The sequence below is a fragment of the Rousettus aegyptiacus genome, unplaced genomic scaffold (genome assembly GCF_014176215.1).
Source record: "Rousettus aegyptiacus isolate mRouAeg1 unplaced genomic scaffold, mRouAeg1.p scaffold_m13_p_2, whole genome shotgun sequence".
Classification (NCBI taxonomy): domain Eukaryota; kingdom Metazoa; phylum Chordata; class Mammalia; order Chiroptera; family Pteropodidae; genus Rousettus; species Rousettus aegyptiacus.
In genome coordinates, this window is record NW_023416295.1 from 174,472,271 (window position 1) to 174,487,953 (window position 15,683).

At 61.3% G+C, this 15,683-nt stretch overlaps 1 protein-coding gene across 1 annotated transcript in view; it reads right to left on the reverse strand.

Moving 5' to 3' along the window:
• Positions 1 to 15,683, reverse strand: part of PHF21B (PHD finger protein 21B) — a 65,224-nt gene that overhangs the window by 19,110 nt on the left and 30,431 nt on the right. The window contains exons 3-5 of the mRNA XM_036237638.1: positions 5,068 to 5,160; positions 3,338 to 3,688; positions 1,102 to 1,242 (exon numbers count right to left, since the gene is read on the reverse strand). Of these exons, the coding sequence (XP_036093531.1) occupies positions 1,102 to 1,242; positions 3,338 to 3,688; positions 5,068 to 5,160 (585 nt within the window). The remainder of the gene's footprint in view (positions 1 to 1,101; positions 1,243 to 3,337; positions 3,689 to 5,067; positions 5,161 to 15,683) is intronic.

Here is a 15,683-nt window from a genome sequence, read left to right on the forward strand (position 1 = left end):
CACAAAGTCCCGCGTCTGGAGCACAACTGCTCCCAGCCCCCTTCGAAGAGCAACTTTAATGAAAGAATTTTTACACCAAGATGTATTGTAATTGCAAGTTCTATGTAAGCCATTGCATATACTTATGCTAATTATGGAGTTAGATGTAATTACACTAATTGTATAAATGCACTAATTGTATAATTGACCAAGATATACTTTGAGAGAACAAAGAGAATCCACCCAAAGAAGCTTCCCAAATGTTAAGGGTGTGGCAAGACCCCCCCTCACCCCGGCAGACGGCGGGGTGCTTATGGGAGCCCTGGGCTGGAGCCGGCCCCAGACCTCACCGCACACACATTGGCACTCGGTGCCGCCCTGGAGCTGAATGAGCGTCTCTCTCGCTCAACAAAGAATGGCCTTGAACTAGCTGCTGACTCTTACGCCTCCATCAGGGCATGTGGCCGCGTTAGCCGTGCATCACGAGGGTGCAGCAGAGCCCGCCCATCCTTCCTCCCGCACGTGGCTTAGGGAGGGGGGTGCTGTGTGCAATTTCCAGAAGTTCTACGCGCACCTTCAGGAGACAGCTGCACCTCCTTGCCAGCCTTGGGCGGCAGCTGGCTCCCAAGGCACTCAGGGTCCTGTGCTGGCCCCCAGCAGGTGCCATGGGGGCGGGGAGGCCTGACAGAAGATCCAGGGCTGTTTCGGGGCCACATGCTGCCCAGAGCAGCGCTGTCCCCTGCGAGTGCTGAGCGCAGGCATGGCCGGGCAGAGAGGGACAAGTGGGCCCCGACGGGCGGGGGGTGGTGCAGAGCCACCCAGAGCCCTGGCTCTGTCATGCCGCCTCCCAACAGTGCGGCCAGGAGGAGGGACCTGCATCTCCCATTGCTAAGACAGGATCAGACGCGACCTGCCCCTGCGCCCGGCACGCCTCCGGACACTGGCCGCGCTGGGACACAGATCCAGCCAGTCTGGTTCTAGTCTGGCGGTCGTCCCACACTGCCCCTCGGCCAGCGAACCCGTGAGGCCAGACGGCGGAGACCCGGGCCCCGCCCAGAGCGCCTGCTGCAGCACGGGATCCTCTGTGCCCTGCACCGGCGCCAGGCCCTGCGGCCGGCCTACCTCGGGGTTCTCCTGGCTCGGGGGCCGATCTTCCTTCCGCTTTTTGGTGGCCTGCGCTCCCTGAGATGGCGCCTCCGTGGGTGGCCGCGCCTCCGCGGTGCCCTCGGGCTGAGCCTGCACCTGAGGCTGGATGATGATGACCTGGAAGATGGCGCAGGGGTGAGGGGGGACGAGGTGAGGGGGGAGTGAGGAGGGAGGGGGAGGCTGAGAGTGGCCAGGGCCGGGGGGTGCGGGGCGGGGTCCAGAGCCCAGGGCCCGGTGTGTCCAGCACAAAGGCCACGGGCCCGAATGGCGGGATCACAGAGGAGCGAGGAGGCTCGCGCCGAGCGCGAGAAACGGGCCTGGTTCAGGGACCAGGAGGGCCGGGTTCACCCCGCGCTGCTGCTGCCCACCGTGTGGCCCAGGGAGGTCCCTCTGCCTCTCCGAACCTCCGCTTCCTCCAAACACCTCCCTCCGGCCCTGGCCGGCTGCGCTGCAAGCCGCCCGCTCCCCGCCTCCCCACCGGGGCTCTTGGCCACTGTGTCTGAGGCTCTCAAACCTGGCCTGAGGGCCGGGTAGGGACGATGATGTTTTTCTCATTCTGAGGAGCCCTGCCAAGGCCAAGGCCAAGGCCAGGGGCGGGGCGGGGGTGGGGTGGGGATGTGGAGAAGGGGGGCGTCGGCTCCAGATCCCGTCCAGCATCGCCCGGGGCGGCCCCACTTCTGCCATCATGGACCCTCACCAGAGATCAGGGTTCTCACTGGATTCGATCCAAGGGTCGGAGGCTGAAAAGTCTAAAAGCGACTTCTGCAGCCAAGCCTGGGCCAGAACCTCTTCATTTCAGTTATTTTCTTGGACAAGGAATTGGAGAAGAATCAATATCTTTCATGAATCCAGGGAAAGGAATTCACCAGGCGCGACCGGCCAAGGTCTGCCCTGAACCAGGAGTAACGTGAACCTGTATTTTTCCCCTCTAAGAATGTGTGATGCCTATCTCGCAGACTTGAGGCTCCTATTGATGCAGAGAAGATGCATCCTCTTTTGCTGCTGTCTGAAGGGAACGTTCTTTGTTCTTCTTTGCATCACAATTTAAAACCCCAGAATTCTCTGGATGAAAAAAAAAAATGCCCTTTCTTACATTCATGGGGAGAAAAACATTAGTAGTCTCAGGAGGAAAAAAGGTCAGAGAACGTCCTCGAATGAGTTGCACAGAGTCGGAATTCTTGAAAAGCACAGGGAAAAACATCGACGCTTAATAATAACCAAATAATTCAACTTTCAAGAAAGAGCATCTGTTTGCACCAATTAAATGAGCAAAAAAAAAATATTTAAAATGACAACACTAAATGCTGGCGAGGCTGCAGTGAAATGGGTACATTCGGCCAGCAAATACCTGCTCAGCACCCCTTCTGGACCAGGTGCTGCCCTGGGTGCACGCCGCCTCACTGGAACCTGCCATCTGACCACACACAGCCCCTGCTGGCTACTTAGGCTTTGAGAACTCCCGGAGAGACCACCCGCGGGTGGGAGGGCTCAGGAGCACGATGCTCCCAGAAATGCGCCGTGCGCCAACAGCGCGTGGTCGCAGGAGCGCGGAGTGCCAGCACTCGAGCTGGGAGGCAGAAGGGACACTGGCCGTGACCACGAGCGGGGCAGCCTGGCAGCCCCCACACCGGGAACAGAGGGCAGAGGCCGAGAGGCCAAAGGCGGGAAGTGGCGCCGTCCTCACAGCCTCACGGGCCTCCACCGGGAGCCGTGAGGCGCTCAGAGGGGAACCGGGAGGGGCTTAGCTTTAGCTCTAAATCTCGGCAAGACATCGTCGCGCTTCCATTCAGGGGCCTGCGGTCCAAAAAGCCCTGGGCCACCTCCCTCCGCCGGAGGAGGCCCCGCCGTGCTGGGTCCTCCCCGGTCGCCCGCGCGGCCCCTCGTCTCATCGGTCAGTCGATCCCTCCTGCGAGCGCGGCGCTTCGTCCGGGGGCATCGCCCCTTTCCTCCGGTGTCCGTGCACTCGGGCCCGCAGTCTTTCAAGCACACGCCCACTGACTGGTGCCCCCGTCGATTCACGCCCAGATCCCAGTGCTCACGCGCACCCCGTCCATTCGCTAGGCCGCCCGACCGCCCCGCCATTTGGTCGTCCATTCCGCCCGGCCCATGTCTGGTCGTCCATTCCGCCCGGCCCATGCTTCGGGCCACGGACACCCGCCCCCCCCCCCCCTGCACGGGCGCGCCCGGGGCCGGCCTGAGGGCGCCCCCTCACCTTGCTGTCGGCACTGATGAGGAGGGGCTGCACTTTGATGCTGTCGCTGACCACGGACACGGCGGTGCTGGGGGTGATGGCGGCGGCATTGCTGGGGGCGGTGGAGATGATGGCGTAGGCCACCCCGGCACCGCTCAGAGCGGAGGAGATGGCGCCGGGCTCGGCGAGGGCCTGGGGCCGGCCGCCGGCCGTTGGCACATGGCTCACGGTGTTGTTGGCGGTGGGGAGGGCCGGGCTGGGGTTCTTGATACTGACCACGGTGGCCTTCTGGAACGTCGGGGGCTGCTGGGGTGGCCGATCCCGGCCTGGGGTGAGGGGGAGGCTGTCTGGAATCAGAGTCTTTGGCCTAACCTGCGGAGGGAAGGACAGGTGCATGGTCAGTCAGACACACGTGGTGGGGGTGGTGACAGGCGTGGCGGAGGCGCAGCCCGGAGCAGAGCCGAGACTCGGGGAGGACAGAGCACGGGCCCCGGCCTGACCCGGCTCAGGGACTTCCCATGTCAGAGGTGAGGGGACAAGAGCCGAGAGGCCATCCCGAGCTAGGGCTGACTGGCCGGGGGCCTCAGGGAGCGTCACTCTGGGCCCGAGATCCTCCCAGCTCAACTCGGATAAAACGGTGCAGAGCAGAGGGGATGGAAGGGTCAGCGCAGAATCTCCGTCCACGTCAAGCCACAAGGCGGCAAAGCTGCCCGGCGCCGGGCTCGGAGCCCGACACCAACTCCGGTTCTGCGTGTGGAAGGCCCTTTGGCCCTTGCCAGCCTCGGCGGCTGGTGGTCACCAGCTCTGGACTTCTGTTCCCTGCCTCTGAAGAGGACCAGGCAAAGGGGTGAGTGGCGGTCAACCAGGACCCCGGCTATTGTCTCCGGCTCACGGCAAGGCTGGGCCACTCTGTCCTTTGCCGGCCAATGCCAATGCCGCATAAGCCGGATCTGAGCGTGGGTGAGCCGGGCCCAGCGGCACGAGCCAGGCCCAGCGGCACGGGCCGGGCTGGGAACAGATGCTCAGCCAGCGGCTCACGGCCCAAACTGTGTGGGCTCCAAGCCAGAGAAAAAGTGCTCAGGGGACCCCAGAGCTCAGGACCTTTCAGCCTGTGCCCCCTGGAGCCATGCGTGGACCCAGACCCCCGCCTCCGCCTGCAGGAGCCTCCCGCCCTGCACCCTCTCTCCTTGCTCTGGGCCCGTGGCTGCTCCCCGCCTGGCTGGCCCCCACTGCGGCCTGCCTATTACGCTCCCCATGTGGCCTCCTGTGACAACGGCAGGCAGCAGCCGGACCAGGTGTGCGCTGGGCACCTTATGGCCCGAGCTGAGCCTCCTGGAGGCCACCGAGTCAATGGCACGTCTAGAGGTTGCTGGGAGGGGGACAGTGAAGATAAAACAGAGTCAGAAGCCTGGGAGAAGCAAGGCGGGAAACAGAAGGCCGGGGCTGGCAGAGGTCCCGGGCGCCGGCGGAGACGGCTCACGCCGCGTGCACGTTTGTGTGCGTGTGTGTGCACACGCCGGGGTGCAGAGAGGCGTGCGGGGCCTTGTCCCTCTCGCTCGCGGGCACGAGAACCCCGAGGGAGGCAGCGCCGGCCCCGGACGCGCGATCCAGGAGGCGAGAGGCCGGCCGACTTGCCCTGGGGCGGAGCTGCCCCCACAACCTGGGTGCTGAGGGGCGGGGGGTATAGAGCGCGGGGACGGACAGACGGACAGACGGACGCACGGCCCAGGGCCCGCCCGCGGGCCGCTTACCTGAGGTAGGACTGCCGCTCCTTGCCCGGCCAACCTCTGCAAGGAGCTGACCTGAGGACCTGTGACAGGCACTGCAGTGATGGTTCCCAAAGCCTGGAAGACAGAGGAGGGGGCGCTGGGAGGGGCCCCCCGGCGGGCGCCTCGGGGGCGCTTCCAGCCTCGGGGACGGCAAACAACGCGATTCCGACTCTTGATTTACGAGTGTTTAGTCATGAAAGTGACATAGACTCGCCCAAAAAAATTTTGGAAACTAGAGAAATAAAAAGGAAGCCATCGCCCAGGAAACGATCACCCTTTTTTTTTCCTGCACATTAGCTTCCTTTTTTCACAGTTAAAATACGCACATAGCTACGCAGAGAAATTCTGTCGCCGGTTTTCCTGCTGAGGGTGCACGCGGGGCTCTGGGGGCTGCTGTAATCGTCCCCGGTCACCCCCACGGCGGCTGCGCCCCCCGCCTGGCAGACGCACCGCCTCAGCTCGTCTCTTCGCTTAGCCTTGCGAGTTTCACCCCCGTTCCTTCTCGACTAATAAACAACGCTGCAACGAACATCTTTGGGGAGAAAGCCATTTTCCCATGACGAGCTATTTCTGGAGGAGAGCGTCTCAAAACAGGAGTTCACGGGTGGGAATTAAAAAAGGGTGGGAATATTTTTGGCCTTGGACGCATGTCCCCCCTGTGGCCCGCAGGAGGGCAATGACCAGAGCACCCCCGAATCTCGGATCCCGAATGCGGGGCTCTCCCCAGCGCATGAGGGGATGGCCACACCACCGCAGGCGGGGGATTTAGGGTGAGGAGGTGGGCGAGGACTCCAAGCCCACACAAACGTAGGCGTGTTTGGGGTGCTTAAAGTGTCCTTTCGTAGGAATCGTCACTGCCTCCGGCTGACGAAGAGGCGGGTCTGCACGGCCACATGCGTACTCCACGAGCCTGCCCAGCGGGGAGGGGCATCCCTCACGCGGAGCTGGCCACGCCATCGGCGGCCAGCGAACGGCAAGGCTCTCTCTTGAACTCAGATGCAAAAATACTTAACCAAGTGTGAGCAAGTCAATCCCGAGCATAATAAAAAGGACAATATGGTATGAGCGAGTCGAAGTTAACCCAGGGATGCAAGGCTGCTTCCCACTTGGGTATTGCTTAGAAAAACATTGGAATGGTTGTCTCAACAGACAGAGAAGGCATTGAGCAAAATTCAGCATCTATGCACAACGAAAACTTTCAGCAACCAAAAATAGAAAGTAGTTTCCTGAACCTGATAAAAGGTATCTATAAAAAACCAACAGCTAAAACTTTTTAAAAATTTGGAAGTTCAGAAAAAACTTTTACCCTTCTCCATAAAAATGAAAATAAAAGCAAAATGAACAAACAAATACATAAAACAACCGGCAACCCCGTACTCGAAAGACTGAATGCTTTCTTCCTGAGATCGGGAACGAGGCAGGCGGGGTCTCTCTCTCATCACTCCTGTTCGCCATTGGACTAGAAGTCCCAGCCAGTGCAACGAGGCAAGAAAAGGAAATAAAAGGCCCCCAGATTAGAAAGAAATAACACTGCCTTCATGTGCAGACGGCAGCATCATCTGCATGGAAACTCTCACGGAATCTACAGAAAGAGCTGTGGGAACTAATGAATAAGTTTAGCGAGGTTGCAGGATGCGAGGCTGATAAACAAGCAAACAAACAAAAACCCTGTAGTCCGACAGACTAGGCATCGACGTTCAGAAATTTAAATGCCAGTTGCAACAGCATCAAGATAAAAAGGAATGCTCGGGGATAAACGCTACAATAGCGGTACGAGACCTATACACTGGAAACGTCCAGATGCTGCTGAGGGAGGTTTTGGAAGACCTGCGTAAAGCAAGAGACATGGACCTGGGGCTCGGTATCGTTAGGACGTGAGTTCGCCCTACACCGACCTACAGATTCAGTTACAACCGCAATCAAAAACTCAGGCTTTTTTTTTTTTTTTGTAGAAATTCACAAGAGGGTTTAAAAATGCACACCGAAATGCCAAGGACCCAGAACAGCCCAAACAACTCTGAAACAAATAAAAACATCAAATGAACAAGGTGGAGGACTACTATTACTTGACTTCAGAACCTACTACAAAGTTACAGCAGTCCAAACAGCATGGCATAGATGTTAAGTTACACCGATCGAGCAATAAAACCAAGGAGAGTCTGAAAATAGACTCGCACACACGGCCACCTGATTTTCAGCAAAGGGAATTAATTTAGTGGAGAAAGGATGATTGTTTCATAAATGGTGTCGGAACAAGTAGATACTCCTACATTACGAACAAAAAATAACTTTCTTCTATATATTGCCCCATATCAAAAAAGAAAAAAGAAAAAATTCAAAATGCATCGGAGACCTAAATTTAACATGTATAACTATAAATTTCTAGAATACAGGAGAAAATTTGGACGACTTAGGGTGAAGCAAAGAATCTTCCATCCAACACCAAAAGCGTAATTCATATGAGAACAAATTAATACACCGGACTTAATTTTAAACTCTTGAGGTTGGAAAGACGGTGTTAAGAGAATGAAAAAAACGAGCCATTGACTGAGAAAAAATACAAGCAGATTGCTTATCTGATTAAAAAAGAAAAACCCTGTATCTAGAATACATAAAAGAACTCTCAACGCTCAATAATAGAAAATAACCCAGTTTCAAAATAAATAAAAGCTCTGAACAGATACTTCCCTAAAGTAGACCTGCCGATGGCAAATAAGCAAATGGAAAAATACTAAACAACGTTAGTTATTAGGGAAATGCAAACGAAAACCTCACTATGATTCTACTACGCGACTACTCAGACAGCTAGCATTTTAAAACCTGACCAAATCAGGAGGCCTTGCTGCCTGTCTCTCTGCCATCCGAGGACATAGCGAGAAGGCACCTGCTATGGTCCGAATGCTTGTGTCCCCCTAAAATCTACTTGCTGGAAGCCTGACACTCAGCGACCAGGTGTTGGAGGCAGGGCCTTTGGGAGGTGTTTCGGGCAGGGGGTGGAGCCCTCATCATCACGTAAGAGAGGCTGGGGAGAGATGCCTAGCCCCCTCCCCCACTCAAGGCGCCTGCAACCCCGGAGAGGCCGCTCATCCAACCATGCCGGCACCTGGACCTTGGACTTCTGGCCCTCAGAAGTGCGAGACACATTTCTGTGGTTCATAAGCCGCGCCTGGCTGGGTGAGTGGACCGGGCAGGATGGCCAGGAGCAGGCCACGTCGCTCCCGTCCCTGCAGATGCTGAGCGGCTGTGGGGCCTCTTTGTGGAGTCACCGTGCCGTGGGGCAGAGAGGACAGAGCTCCAACCTCAGTCGGCGCCGGTAAATGTTAACGGAGCGTGAGCGGCACCTTTACCGTTGGGCGAAGCCGGTTTGTAACTCGCCAATGAAACCCGACCGCAGCCTGCCCGCAGCCAGGAACGGCGGGGCTGGTGCCACGTGCCGCCCAGCCCGCTGCCCCGCGCTCACCCACACAGGGCCGTCGGGGCCCTTGGGGCTCATGTTAAAACCCAGGGAAATGCACCCCGTCCCTGCGGCCCCATTCCCAGCCCACGTCCACGTCCTGCTGCAACGCGGCTCGCGCCCACAGCGGTGCTGACGGAGCCGCTTTCGAATTTCGTTCGTTCTCGGCTGGCCCGGGGCACACCAAGCACCCTGCCCGCACCCCCAAGGCAGCCGAGCGAGAGCTGCCTTCCCTGTTCCAAGGACTGGAGGGGAGGGAGGGAGGCACCGGGCACAGAGCTGGGGCGAGTCACCCCAACGCCCCCGCCACCTGCGAATGCAAGCCAAGGACCAGGCACGGTAACAAATCGGGGTGAGGGACACTCGAGGCATCCACGTGCTCAGCAGCACCCAGGCGCCCGGCGGGTGCCCTGGGGGCAACTGGAAGCCACTGCGGGCTCTCGGCTGCAGAGCGGAGGCGGGACCCAAGGCCGGTGGCAAGGCGCCCACTGTGGGCTCGGGCAGAGCCCCCCGGGCAGACAGGGGACTGGGAGCGGGTTCTCATCCCGTCCAGCCTGAGGGGTCGCTGGCTGGCATCTCCCTGCAGGGGCGGCGGCCGCCTGGCCAACGGTGGTGCACGGGTCTGTTCAGAGCTCCCCGCCCGGGACTGGCCATGGCCCTGCCCGTGGGCACCCACACCTGCCAGCCACTGCCCTGGGCGTCCTGCTCTCTCCCAGAGTCTCGGGGACAGTCCCCAGGAGAGGGGACTCCCAGGGGCCCCCGTCTTTAAAACAAGAGCCTTCTTCCAAAGCCAGCATCCCTCGTGTTAGTAAGTCAGGATAATGAGCTGAGCTGAGTGGCAGGGCCCCACAGGAGGAAGGGGCACTTTAATTTCAGATTTTGGGGTCTCAAGCTATGGGGGACAACCGAAGGGAAAAGCAGGCGCAGGCCCTGGGGGCCGCGGGGAGGCCAGGATGCCACCCAGGTTAGTGGACGAGGCGGGGACGAGGGGGCTCGGCTCTCCCACAGAGGGTCCCCCACATCCCGCCTCCCCACACAGGTTGTCCCCACATGCCCCTGGGGCAGGGGCACAGTATGTGGACACAGGTGAGCAGCACCCAGAGCGCCCACCCCATGGGCCCTCACTCAGGCCGTGACCCCCACCCTCGGCCTGGGACCCCACTGGGTGCCCCCACGCCTGTCCCTACTATAGACACTAAGGGCCCTGGACCCCCCCCCCAAAGTGCCAAGCAAAAACAATTAAGATCACCAGGAAGAAAAGTTCTGGATCGGCTGGGGCGGGTCAGGCAGCACGTGGGACCCCCCAGGGCCGCGTGTGGGGCTTGGGGGCACAGTGGATGCCCCATGCCCCCCGACCGCCCTGCGGAGGCCACGGCCCCACCTTCAGCGGTCCTGGCCCTCCCCCCGGACCAACCTCTCTGGTCCACTCGCTCAGTCCCGGCTGAGCACGGGGCGGGGCACACCGCGCCCTCACCCTCCAGGGCCCAGGGCCGGAGGCGGACGCGGGGTCCACCCTGGGCAGGATGGACAAGCGTGGGGTGTGGTGCAGGCACTAACCCGACCTGCAAAGTAAGGTGGCAGCTAACTCATTGCTATTTTGTGGAACTTAACTTTAATTTTCAATAACAAATCGACTTCTAAACATTCCGGTTTGCTCCAGCTTTTAAAGGCTCAACGGATACCTGCTGGGTGAGCAGAGGGATCGTCAGATGGAGAAAATTCCGAACCGCTGAGCCCGTGCTGTGTGCCGCGGGGTCCCGATTTTACTCACCCCTTCAGGAGCTCCGAGAGTGCTCACGACTACTGTTCCCTTTCATGCGTGAGGCATGGCGGGCCGGGGGGCCGAGTGACTTGCCCAGGGCCATTCGCTCGGCTTGGAGCCCGTGATGCACCCGGGGGACATCCCAGAGGACGGCCAGGCCCCTTCCCTCTGTCCCCCGCCTCCCAGTGAGCAGCACAGCGCTGGGCACGTGCCAGCTGGCTCAGGGGTGGCCTCAGCCAGCCGTGGAGCCAGCTGCCTCTGCCCAGGGGCGGGTCAGGCCGGCCTGCCCTCTGCGACTCGGCGCCCTGCTCCTGCGCCTGGGGAGGAAGCTCCGTGCCCCCCCGACCCACCCCCTCAGCACGTTCACGTCGGTCGCTCAGAGTGCCAGCGGGCACGGGAGGTGGGCGCGGAAAGACCCGCACATTACGGACCGGGAATGCCTCGTTCCTTTGACCTTGTGATGGACGCAGAACGTGAACGGTGAAACGTGGCCAACTCCACCATCCACACCACCAGCAGGAGGAGGGGACAAACGCCAGGACCACGACCGCTCCAAGCCTCAACCGGGACTCTCAGGGCGCTGTCCCTCCTTCACAAGAAGGGCGCCGCACCCCTGCTGTGTGCCAGGCGCGGGGGGGCTTCAGGCGGAGACAGACCCGCCCATGGCGGCATTCCCTCGCTGGCTGATTCATTCAGCTTTTCGTTCCAGGAAGAGCGGACCGGGAAGCGAATCGGAGGCCGCTCTGTCCTCCAGGGGCGCAGGTCAGTGGGGGACAGAGGCGGTATGTCCTGGCGGGACCTGTTTCCCCACGTGCACGATGGTGGTGCGGCTGGAGCGGCTGACCCCCGAGGTCCCACGTGAAGGGTCTGGGTCCAGGAAGGTGGTTCTGAGCGCCCGGAGGTGGGCGTGTGGGGCTCCGGGCCTCTGGCCCCTGACTGATTACTCTCCTTCAGTGACAGGCTGAGCCCGAGCCTCAGTTTCCCCGCCTGTGAAACAGGAATGACACCACTGCCGTCTGGGAAGCATGGGGTGGGGTGCGGCCGGGAGGGCGTCCTGCAGCCCGCGGGCCGTGCGCCCAGGCACGGGGTTAGGCTGCCACGTCCCGGCCCCCCCACCGAGGGGTGCGCCGTGTGGGACAGTGAACCGCCTCTCCGTGGAGACGTCTGCTTCGGGAGAGCGTCCTCGGGGCCGAGAGGGAACAGCAGACCGAGTGAGGGGGTGACTGAGTGGCCGGCTCAAGGGGGGACCACCTCCCTGCCCCGCCCGCCTCGCCGGGCCGTGCTGGGGGTGGGAAGGAGGACTCGGGGAGCGGGAGCGTCCAGGCTCCGAGTCAGGCAGAGCGGGGCCTGCACCTGTCACTCGGGGCCTGCACCTGTCACTCATGCGTGCCTGGCTCGTTCGTCCCGCCCCCTGCGCCCGCCTCTTCCTCCGGGAACTGGAGACGGACGCCTGCCGCACAGGACGACGAGGCTTCTGCGCAATGGGCCGACCGCCGCTCCCTTCCCCTCTCCTGCCTTGATTTCCTGCAAATTGCCCGTGACCACGAGGTTGCCAGCTTCTGGGGTCACTGAACTCATGGGAAACGAGGGAAAAGCGCCCAGAGCGTGTACGGCGCTGCGGAAATCCCGACCCGAAGCTCCAGGTCACGTGTGCGTTTTGCATGGTTCTCCTCAGGTTAGGAGCCCGCGGGCCCTTCGCTGCCCCGGCAAGAACGAGCAACCTGGCGTTTGCAGGAGGCGGTAGGGGTGGGGGCGTGGGCCTGACCTGGACTCCTGAGCCCCAGCCTGGGACCTGCGCCCCTCTTCCCTGCGAGATGGGGTGACTCAGCTCTGGCAGACTGATGTGAGTGTAGCGCCCCCCACACAGACACGTTTGAAACCTGAGCCCGCACACACTGGGGTGGAAAAGGAGTTTGTGAACCTTCTGGTTCCTGGGGACTCACCTCCCAGGGCGAACGTGGGCCGGCACCCGGGACAGCAGTCAGCACCCAGGACAGCGGCCGGCACCCCGGACAGTGGACTGAGGTCAGCACCCGGGACAGCAGCCGGCAGCTGGGGCCTTCTCCCTGCCCGTGGCCCGGGCCCCAAATCACGGCTCTGGTTTCAGCACCCAAGCCTCAGGGCAATTAGCCCCCCCTGAGTGGGGGGACAGGCAGAGATCGGGGTTCTGAGATCCCCCCAAATACTGATGGCAGGCTGTGGGGTGCGAGCAGCCCCTGCTTCCCTGGACCTTGTGGCAAGCACGACGGGCGTAGCCTGGACGCGCCCAAGTGCCGGGGCTCCCTGGAGGGCTGCGGCCTCCCCAAAAACTCCGGCGTGGGCAGCGAGAGGGAAGAGCTGCTCTCCTGTCCGGCCGCCAGGCGCCGCGCCCTCCGCCTCGGTCACACCTGTGTTTACTCCACAAGGTAGCGGGCCCGAAGTCTGGGGGACACTCCACACTCTCAGGCCCCCCACAGCCAGCCCGCGGGAAAGCTGAGCTGTGGGTGAGCCCCCTACTTCCCTAGCGGCTGCCCCCAGCCTCCCCAGAGACCCGCGGGTCACTGAACTCAAGGGGTGCGGGTCTGGCGCTGGGTGATGCCGCCTCCAAACTCCATCTTATTCACACAAAGGCTCCTCCCCGCCGCTCCTCTTGCTTCGGCCCATCCGGGCAGGCTCTTCTTAGGGTGCCACCCCCCGCCGCCCCCCCCCCGGGCTCGGGACCCCCCGCGGTGCGGCGCACCCAAGGCGCTTCCTCGGCTCCCAAAAGGGTCCTGTTTACTGAGGGGACGGGGAGCCACGCAACCAGCAGAGCTACTTAAAACAGCGCTTCCAAGCGCACTGAACAGCCAGTTCCTTTATTCCAAATCCCCTTGGAAAATAGTTTCGCAAGTGCCCAGTGTTTGTTTACCACCTTCCAGCCCCGAAAGACCCTGTGGCCCCCATGACACCTTGTTCCCTCCGTCCTCGGGGTCTGAACACCTCATCTCAGAGACGCTCGGTGACCTTTCCAAGTCCCCCGTGTGCCTGGGCCAAGGCATCCCACGGACCCAGCTCTGCCCTGCCGCACCCGACAGAAACATGGAGCCCCTGAGCCGCACCTTCCCACCGTCTACACTGCAGGACTGCTGTGAGAACTAGAGAGAAGCCATGTGACGCGGCCAGGCTCGGCGAGCGGCAGCCGCTGCCGTCGGGCCCTCACCTGCCCTTCCAAGCCACGCTACGGGCTCAGTATTCCCATCTGTGCCGGCGTCTTTCGAAACGGACTCAGTGAGGCGAAGTTACCTGCCCAGGGCCACACAGCAGGAGCAGCTACCTGGCTGGACCTGGGCAATCAGACACCAGGTCCGCTCGACACAAGCATGACCCAAGCCTGCGCCTCAGGACGTACTGACGGAGCCACCCTTCCTGACTGGGGACAGCAGCCTACCAGCTCCCTGGAGGCCGGGCATTGGAGTGGGCCTTTGGAGAACGGGGCAGATCTTGACCGATGGTGTAAGGTTCTGCCCCCCAGGGAGAAGAAAAGGGGTGTCCAGGCTAGGGGGCGTGAGGCACGGAGCAAACGGGACAGGAGTGCCGAGGGATGGGCAGGCGAGGTAGCCCCGCCGGGCCGGCAGCGAAGCCCAGACCGACCACCGCGTGGGCCGCGGCCCACCAGCCCGGCCAGGTCGGGCCTGCAAGGGCAGACGGTGGCAGCTCGGTCCCTGGTCAGCCTGGCCCAGATTCCTGTCACCACCCCTCAGCTGTGTGACCTCAGGAAGCCCCCTGGCCCTCTCCGGGCTTCTGGCTCCCCACCTGGACATTGCGACCTGGGCTCGCAGGGCGGTGGTTATGGCCATGACAGGCAGAAGGTTCTGGAAGCATCTGGAATGGACCCTGCCTGTGGTCAGCGCTCAACAACTGTGTGCTGGCCCCGCAGATGACAGTCATTTACTAAACACACCACGAGCCCCTGGCCCTGCCAGGCAGGCACCTCGCTGTCCCCTCCGCCCCCCACGTCAAGGCGTCAGCCTGCAAGGAGGGCCACCAACGGCGTGACATGGCAGACGCTCCACATGCGTCCCCATGAGCAAGGTCCCCACGGGCCGTCTGGGCAGTCGGAGGCCCAGGCTCCCCGAGGGAAACCACGTAAGGCCCCTGAACGTCACCTGGGAGAGCAGCTGAGGAGGAGTGACAGACGGGGCCGTCCGGAGAGCCACCCCCACCCACCCCGGCACCGGTCCAACGGGCGGAGGCCCGAGCAGAGCACCAGGCCTCCGCGCCCCGACGAGTGTATCTTTTCCTCATTACTTAACTCCTCCGGGTGACAGTCGGAATTAAAGAGTAAGTCACCTCCAGACCCATTACGGCCCAGCACGACGGCTCCAAATTAAATCTAAAAGTCAATGAAGTCGTCAATATTCAATTTACTCATTGCAGGTGGCGACTTCGGCCCTCATGACGCCATGGTTTAATGGCAGAGGTACTGGGGTCATCCAGGGTGCAGGCCCGGGCACCCCCAGGCAAGGCCCGTGGAGAGCCCGACCCGGGCTGCTGCTGGCCCGACCAGGGCGGTGGCTCGGGACCCGCTCGGCCCCCTTTGGAAACAGGAAGACATGAGATGGGTGGTCCCGCCGAGGGGTGGCTTCTCCCCCCATCCTCCGACCCCCCTCACCCAATCTCCCGGGGAGCTGGGGCTGGAGGAGGGCTTCTCATGAGCAGCAGATGCTTCTGGATCATCCGAGAGCATCGCCCCACGTCCCTCCGTCCACCGGTGGCCCCTGTCCCCACGGCGGTCCCCCCGTCACAGCTGACTGAGCCGTGTCCTCCCCTCTGAGCGCACCGCCTGCCTGCCCTGCACGTCCTTCCGACGCGCAAGCCCACCACCCAGGACCCTCCCACTGGCCCACGGCCACCACCTGACCCCCCACCCCTGACCTCTTGCAAAGAAAGGGACCAGTGTCCACATGCCAGCCTGAGGACGTGGCCAGGTAGTATTCGACGAGCCCTTTCGTGAGTCAGGAACTAGACTATGTACTCTATGAGTACGAACTCTCTGAAGAGTTTTTTCTCCTAATTAGTTGCACGAGAACCTTATGAAGGCACAGAACCGAGGTCGCACTGCCACCGTCTGGGCTGCGTGGAGGGGCTGGTGGGGAGGGGGTCCCAGGCCCCCCACGGCTACTCACCCTCCACGCTGCCTCCGAGGGACCCCTGAAGTTCGTTTTTATTTGTATGTACACGATGCAGGTAGAGAATCAATAGCCAGCCCGCCCTCTCCTACCCAACTGCTTTTTCTGTCTGTCTTGAGTTTTCATTGGCTTGATTTTTGAAGATTCTCTTGCTCATTTTTCCTAAACTCCCTAACTAAATTATAACACCCTCTGTACAAAAACAACCAGATGCCAGTTGTTTTCCTGGAAGCTT